The sequence below is a fragment of the Bombina bombina genome, chromosome 1 (genome assembly GCF_027579735.1).
Source record: "Bombina bombina isolate aBomBom1 chromosome 1, aBomBom1.pri, whole genome shotgun sequence".
Lineage (NCBI taxonomy): Eukaryota > Metazoa > Chordata > Amphibia > Anura > Bombinatoridae > Bombina > Bombina bombina.
Window position 1 is genome coordinate 1,191,269,760 of NC_069499.1, and position 7,720 is coordinate 1,191,277,479.

The 7,720-nt window shown below is 40.0% G+C and overlaps 1 protein-coding gene across 1 annotated transcript in view; it reads left to right on the forward strand.

The window, feature by feature from the left end:
- ITGA2B (integrin subunit alpha 2b) overlaps window positions 1-7,720 on the forward strand; it is a 194,612-nt gene that overhangs the window by 114,819 nt on the left and 72,073 nt on the right. Inside the window, exons 18-19 of the mRNA XM_053699977.1 lie at window positions 3,867-4,018; window positions 4,350-4,475. Coding sequence (XP_053555952.1) covers window positions 3,867-4,018; window positions 4,350-4,475 — 278 coding nt within the window. The remainder of the gene's footprint in view (window positions 1-3,866; window positions 4,019-4,349; window positions 4,476-7,720) is intronic.

The window sequence follows — 7,720 nt, forward strand, 5'->3', positions numbered from 1 at the left end:
AATACAGTTACACTTCAGCTTTTTGTAAGCGCTCCTGGGTATTTTCTTTTTTCTAACGTATAACCTTTTTAGGGAGTTGAGAGACTCTATATCTCCTTTTGGAGTTTGTGTAGCAGTTTTATTTTGGCGCAGGTTATCTTGTATATTTTTTTCTGACATTGGTTCTACCAAAGCTAAGTGCATTTGTTGTAAAATTCTATCCAAAATCAATGGATAAAGAGCATTGTCTCTCAGGGGTACCGAATAGGATTCAGAGTAAGACCTCCTGTGAGAAGATTTTTTCTCTCACGCATCCCAGTGAATCCAGTAAAAGCTCAGGCTTTCCTGAAGTGTGTTTCAGATCTGGAGGTTTCAGGGGTTATCATGCCGGTTCCCTTTCAGGAACAAGGCCTGGGGTTTTATTCAAATCTATTCATTGTCCCGAAGAAAGAAAATTCATTCAGACCAGTTCTGGATCTGAAAATTTTGAATAGTTATGTAAGAGTACCAACTTTCAAGATGGTGACTATAAGGACTATTCTGCCTTTTGTTCAGCAAGGACATTATATGTCTACAATAGACTTGCAGGATGCTTACCTTCATATTCCGATTCATCCAGAACATTATCTGTTCCTGAAATTCTCTTTTCTAGACAAGCATTACCAATTTGTTGCTCTTCCATTTGGCCTAGCAACAGGTCCAAGAACCTTTTCAAAGGTTCTGGGTGCCTTTCTCTCTGTAATCAGAGAACAGGGTATTGTAGTGTTTCCTTATTTGGACGATATCTTGGTACTAGCTCAGTCTTTACGTTCTGCAGGATTTCACACAAATCAACTTGTGTTGTTTCCTCGAAAGCATGGTTGGAGGATCAATTTACCAAAAAGTTTTTTGATTCCTCAGACAAGGGTCACCTTTTTAGGTTTCCAGATAGATTCAGTGTCCATGACTCTGTCTCTGACAGACAAGAGACGTTTGAAATTGGTTGCAGCATGTCGGCACCTTCAATCTCAGTCATTCCCTTCAGTGGCTATGTGCATGGAAGTTTTAGGCCTCATGACTGCAGCATCGGACGTGATTCCTTTTGCTCGTTTTCACATGAGACCTCTCCAGCTTTGCATGCTGAATCAATATTGCCGGGATTATACAAAGATATCACAATTAATATCCTTAAATACCAATGTTTGATACTCTCTGACGTGGTGGTTAAATCACCAGCATTTAGTTCAAGGGGCCTCTTTTGTTCAGCCAACCTGGACTGTGATCACAACAGATGCGAGTCTTTCAGGTTGGGGGGCTGTCTGGGGATCTCTGACAGCACAAGGAGTTTGGAAATCTCAAGAGGCAAGATTACCAATCAATATTTTAGAACTCCGTGCAATTCTCAGAGCTCTTGAGTTTTGGCCTCTGTTGAAGAGAGAACCATTCATTTGTTTTCAGACAGACAATATCACAATGGTGGCATATGTCAATCATCAGGGTGCGACTCACAGTCCCCTAGCTATGAAAGAAGTATCTCAGATACTTGTTTGGGTGGAATCCAGCTATTCTGCGGTTCATATCCCAGGTGTAGACAATTGGGAGGCGGATTATCTCAGCCGTCAGACTTTACATCCAGGGGAGTGGTCTCTCCACCCGGATGTGTTTTTTCAGATTGTTCAGATGTGGGGTCTTCCAGAAATAGATCTGATGGCTTATCATCTAAACAAGAAACTTCCCAGATACCTGTCCAGGTCCAGGGATTCTCAGGCGGAAGCAGTGGATGCGCTGACACTTCCTTGGTGTTATCAACCTGCTTATATCTTCCCGCCTCTAGTTCTTCTTCCGAGAGTGATCTCCAAGATCATCATGGAACAATCATTTGTGTTGCTGGTGGCTCCAGCATGGCCCCACAGGTTTTGGTATGCGGATCTTGTTCAGATGTCCAGTTGCCAACCTTTGCCACTTCCGTTAAGGCCGGACCTACTGTGTCAAGGTCCGTTTTTCCATCAGGATCTCAAATCATTAAATTTGAAGGTATGGAAATTGAACGCTTAGTATTAAGTCATAGAGGTTTTTTTGTCTCAGTAATTAATACTATGTTACAAGCTCGTAAATCTGTTTCTAGGAAGATTTATTATGGAGTTTGGAAGATTTACATTTCTTGGTGTTCTTCTCATAAATTCTCTTGGCATTCTTTTAGAATTCCTAGAATTTTACAGTTTCTTCAGGATGGTTTGGATAGTGGTTTGTCTGCAAGTTCCTTGAAGGGACAAATCTCTGCTCTTTCAGTTTTATTTCACAGAAAGATTGCTAAACTTCCTGATATTCACTGTTTTGTACTGGTTTTAGTTCTTATTAAGCCCGTCATTAAATCAATTTCTCCTCCTTGGAGTCTTAATTTGGTTTTGAAGGCGTTACAGGCTCCTCCGTTTGTGCCTATGCATTCTTTGGACATTAACCTACTTTCTTGGAAAGTGTTGTTCCTTTTGGCCATCTCTTCTGCTAGAAGAGTTTCTGAGCTATCTGCTCTTTCTTGTGAATCTCCTTTTCTAATTTTTCATCAGGATAAGGCGGTTTTGCGGACTTCATTTGAATTTTTACCTAAGGTTGTGAATTCTAACAACATTAGTAGAGAAATTGTTGTCCCTTCCTTGTGTCCTAATCTTAAGAGTCATTTGGAAAGATCCTTACATTCTTTGGATGTTGTAAGAGCTTTGAAATATTATGTTGAAGCTACTAAAGATTTCAGGAAGATTTCTAGTCTGTTATATTTTCTGGTCCTAGGAAAGGTCAGAAGGCCTCTATTTCCTTGGCCTCTTGGTTAAAGCTTTTGATTCATCAAGCTAATTTGGAGTCAGGTCAAGCCCCGCCTCAGAGAATTACAGCTCATTCTACTAGATCAGTCTCCACTTCGTGGGCTTTTCAGAATGAAGCTTCAGTTGATCAGATTTGCAAAGAGGAAACTTGGTCCTCTTTGCATACGTTTACTAAATTCTACCGTTTTGATGTATTTGCTTCTTCAGAAGCAGTATTTGGTAGAAAAGTTCTTAAGGCAGCTGTTTCAATTTGATTCTTCTGCTGATGTTTTAAGTTTTTCTTTTCTTCATGAGAATAACTTATATTTTGGGTTGTGGATTAATTTTTCAGCATATGGCTGTTGTTTATTTTTATCCCTCCCTCTCTAGTGACTCTTGCGTGGAGTTCCACATCTTGAGTATTTGATATCTCATACGTCACTAGCTCATGGACTCTTGCCAATTACATGAAAGAAAACATAATTTATGTAAGAACTTACCTGATAAATTCATTTCTTTCATATTGGCAAGAGTCCATGAGGCCCACCCTTTTTATGGTGTAAACACAGTTCAATATCCAGCACTCTAAATCCTCAGGTGTGTGCACACTGTCATAGGATCACTGCAACAATCCCAAAGATTCAAAACTCACAAATAAATGCAGCGGCACCACTTCTCATCTTCCAAGAATTCTTTTATTTCCACATAATGGGAGCAGGTTCAGCAAGAACAATGTTTCGGGTTATACACCCTTAGTCATGTTCATATGGTGGTTATTATTTTTTGTATAAAGCACAATTATTTCCAAATTCCTTTGTTGATACTTTTTACTCCTTTCTTTATCACCCCACTGCTTGGCTATTTTTTAAACTGAATTGTGGGTGTGGTGAGGGGTGTTTTTATAGGCATTTTGAGGTTTGGGAAACTTTGCCCCTCCTGGTAGGATTGTATATCCCATACGTCGCTAGCTCATGGACTCTTGCCAATATGAAAGAAATGAATTTATCAGGTAAGTTCTTACATAAATTATGTTTTTTTCTTCACTATAATTTCTTCTCTTGTTCTCTACTTGTTTTTTGTGTCTAAAACCCTTTTGTCTGTCATCTCCTCCAGATCTCTCTGCAGAACTCCAGTTGGATCGTTTAAAGAGTCTATTTTCTCGACGGACTTTCTTTCTTGAATCATCCCAGCCCAGTAAAATACTCACCATAAAGCTGCAAAGCAACATGGAATCCATCTGTCAAAACAAGACTGCTTATCTAAGGGTAAAATTACATTCATATAACATTTTTCGCTTCCTTTACAAAAATGTCACTATATATCGGGCTTCCCTTTATTATCACAGAGTTCAAAAGTATTTTGTTTTGCCATATATTTTTTTTGCAATTTCTAGCCCTATATATGCAAGTCATCATGATATTATCTGTGTTTATGAGGTCATAGCCATCATGCCCCTTCTGTATACAATATATATATATATATATATATATATATATACACACACACACATATAGGTAATTACTAATTCAATGTAATACATTTCCCTGCATATGCATTGTCTATTACATCTGCAGAGGTATCTCTATTCTCTTTTAGAGCGAGTCTGAGTTTAAGGACAAGTTAAGCTCTATAGTTGTCAGTGTGAATGTCAGCCTTGTGAGAAGTCAATCCTCTGATGTCCTAGAGCCCACTCTGCAAGGGATCACGTTCCTCCAGGAACAGGTGAGATTTGCACTTTTACCAAGTGACCACATAACCAGCTACCCAGTGAGAGAGATGACACACACTGATCTACTTCTTTAAAATATACAGTGTATGCGGGTATTGATTATTGAGCTGCTGATGTGCACAGGTCAGAGAGAAGTTACACATAATATGCAACACCAGCACACATGCACTAAAACAAAACTGTTTACTATCATCACACTGAATAAAATACATAATATATAGACCAACATTGCAAACCTTGTTAAGGTGTACAAACAGGTGTATGTTACTGTTTGCACCTTGAGAATGGCTGCATATGCACATCAAAATTCCAATATGCTCTGGAAGACTTTAGATGTCTCTTTCTGATATCTGTTCCCAATCAAAAATGGATTTAGCCACTAAAACATCACAGCCACAAACGAGTTTTCACTCAAAGTTTCCAGAAATGTTTTTTTGGTTGTTGAGTAGATGATTTAATCTGAGAGTCCAAGCAAAACTGACATATATAGTGGCTTTTCACACCTCTTAACAGGGAAGTCACCAAGGTTAAAAGGGGTCACGGGCATTAGGGGTCTTGGCTAAGGATAGTGGTGATGTGAGTGAGTAGGTTTCACTGCACCAAGGTGACTGTTTCATCTAAGGTGTGCATACCTTCACATCCCGATTCACAGGGAACATTTTTCAGTTTCTGAGGTTTGCTTTTCTGGATCAGCACTTCCAGTTTATAGCTCTTACATTGGGCATAGTTACTGCTCCAAGGATATTTACAAAGGTTCTTGTAATGTTATTAACATGTCATGTGATGTGTTTGTCAATTTGCATACAGAAAGTTGATTGGCTGTTGGTGTTTCTACCATATATGGTAACAAGTTCAGTTAGGATAATAAACAGTTAGTGACTAGATGCAGCTCTGTGTTCTCTGAGTTATTCCATGGTAAGACACTAATTTGAGTGACTACACAAGAACAATACATGGTGTCAGAACCTGCTTTCTTTCTGCAAGATGGTTTTATCAGGTGTGCCTATGCCACAGATGGCTTTCGCAGAAATTGAGTTAGGTGAACAAGCAGATAAAGTAAAATTTAAATTAGATACTGGTGCTCAGGTAAATATAATTCCAACCAACAGATTTAAAAATCTCTTCAGCACTGTAGCACTGAAGCCCACAGCACGCCATCTTACAGGCTTTGGTGGTGAGCCGCTTGATGTTAAAGGGACCTGTCAGTTAAAATGTAAATACAAAGACACTAAAACTGTGCTTGAATTCTACATTGTCAACACACACGCCCCACCTATACTTGGTTTGAGAGCATGTCTAGACCTGGGGTTAATTAAGCTTGTCTTCTCAGTGTGGGCAGATGTAGATACACCCTGTGCTATAATACAGGAATTTGCTGATGTTTTTCAAGGCATTGGGCAGTTTCCAGGTGAATGCACTATACACCTACGCCCCACAGCCGTCCCTGTTGTATACCCACCCAGGAGAATTCCATTCATGCTGCATAGTCGCTTCAAGGAGGAGCTAGACAATATGGAAAAATCAGGTATTATTGTGAAAGTGCTTGAACCCACTGACTGGGTCAATGCCCTGATAATTGTGGAAAAACCCCACACTGGAAAACTCAGGGTTTGTTTAGATCCCAGAGACTTCAATATAGCAATCAAGAGGCCACATTACCCTCTTCCAACTTTGGATGACATCACCCCAAAACTTGCTGGAGCACAATTCTTCAGTGTACTGGATGCAAAATCTGGATACTGGGCGATCAAACTCTCAAAAGAATCATCCAAGCTAACAACATTTAATACAGTGGCCGGAAGATACAGATTTCTCCGTTTACCCTTTGGACTGATTTCAGCTCAAGACGTATTTCAGAGAAAGATTGATGAGACTTATGAAGGGCTTGAGGGGGGTAACAGCCATTGTTGACAACATACTCGTGTTTGGAAACATGATGCAAACTTGCACGCCATACTCAAGAGAACCCGTGAAAAAGGAGTACACCTTAAAAGTGAGAAAAGTGTGATATGTGTCTCAGAGGTGAGTTATTTTGGGCACAAGCTAACACGTGAAGGCATCAAACCTGATCCAGAGAAGATCAATGCTATAAAAGATATGCATCCTCCCAAGAACAAGTCAGATCTGGAGACCATCCTAGGTATGGTTAATTGTCTGTCCAAGTTCGCACCAAACTTATCTGAGATTAATGCGCCATTGAGGCAGCTTCTGAAACAGACAAATGAGCTTGTATGGGACGAAACTTACGAAAAAGCATTTGATAAAATGAAAGAGCTGATTACAAAGGAACCTGGTCCCATTCTATGTTATGTGACAGGAAACTGACTGACATTCGAACAGCTACAGAACAGGATCCTCAACTCATTATGCTGAAAAACATAATCAAATCTGGGTGGCCTAACGTAAGGAAAAGATGTCCTTCCAGCCTTGTTGAATACTGGAATCACAAAGATGAAATTTCAGAGATTGAAGGGATCCTATTCAAAGGCGAGAAAATCATTGTCCTAGGTGTGCTGAGGCCAAATATGCTAGAGTGTATGCACACTGGGCATATGGGAATTGAGAGGAGTAAGCAAAGAGCCAGAGACATATTATTTTGGCTAGGAATGAACAAACAAATTGAGGATATGGTCGAAAAATGCCCTACCTGCCTAGAACGCCGAAAGTCTAACCCTAAAGAGCCCATGATCTCTCATCAGATTCCAGAGCGTCCATGGCAAATCATTGCAACAGATCTTTTTATGTGGAATGGTCAGAACTACTTAATCGCTTTTTATTACTACAGCAGATCTTTTGATTTGGAAAGACTCCACTCAACCACATCAGCGGCCATAATCCGCAAGCTAAAGGCTATATTTGCAAGACATGGTATACCTGAAAAGGTAATTTCAGATAATGGTCTGCAATATAAATCAGGTGACTTCGAAAACTTTGCATTTTTTTGGGACTTTGCACATGTAACGTCCAGTCCCCACCATCCACAAAGCAATGGTCTTGCAGAAAAGACAGTGCAAACAGCAAAGACCATACTAAACAAAGCAAAAGCTGAAGGAAAGGACCCGTACCTCAGCCTGCTGGAGCACAGGAATACCCCTGTGGATGGATTCAAGTCTCCCTCAAAATTGCTCATGAGTAGACGTCTACGTTCTATCCTGCCTACAACTGGCGAACAACTGCAGCCTCAGGTAGTTGATCAAAAATGTGTGCGTGCCAAAAGAGAACATAAACAAGCTAAACA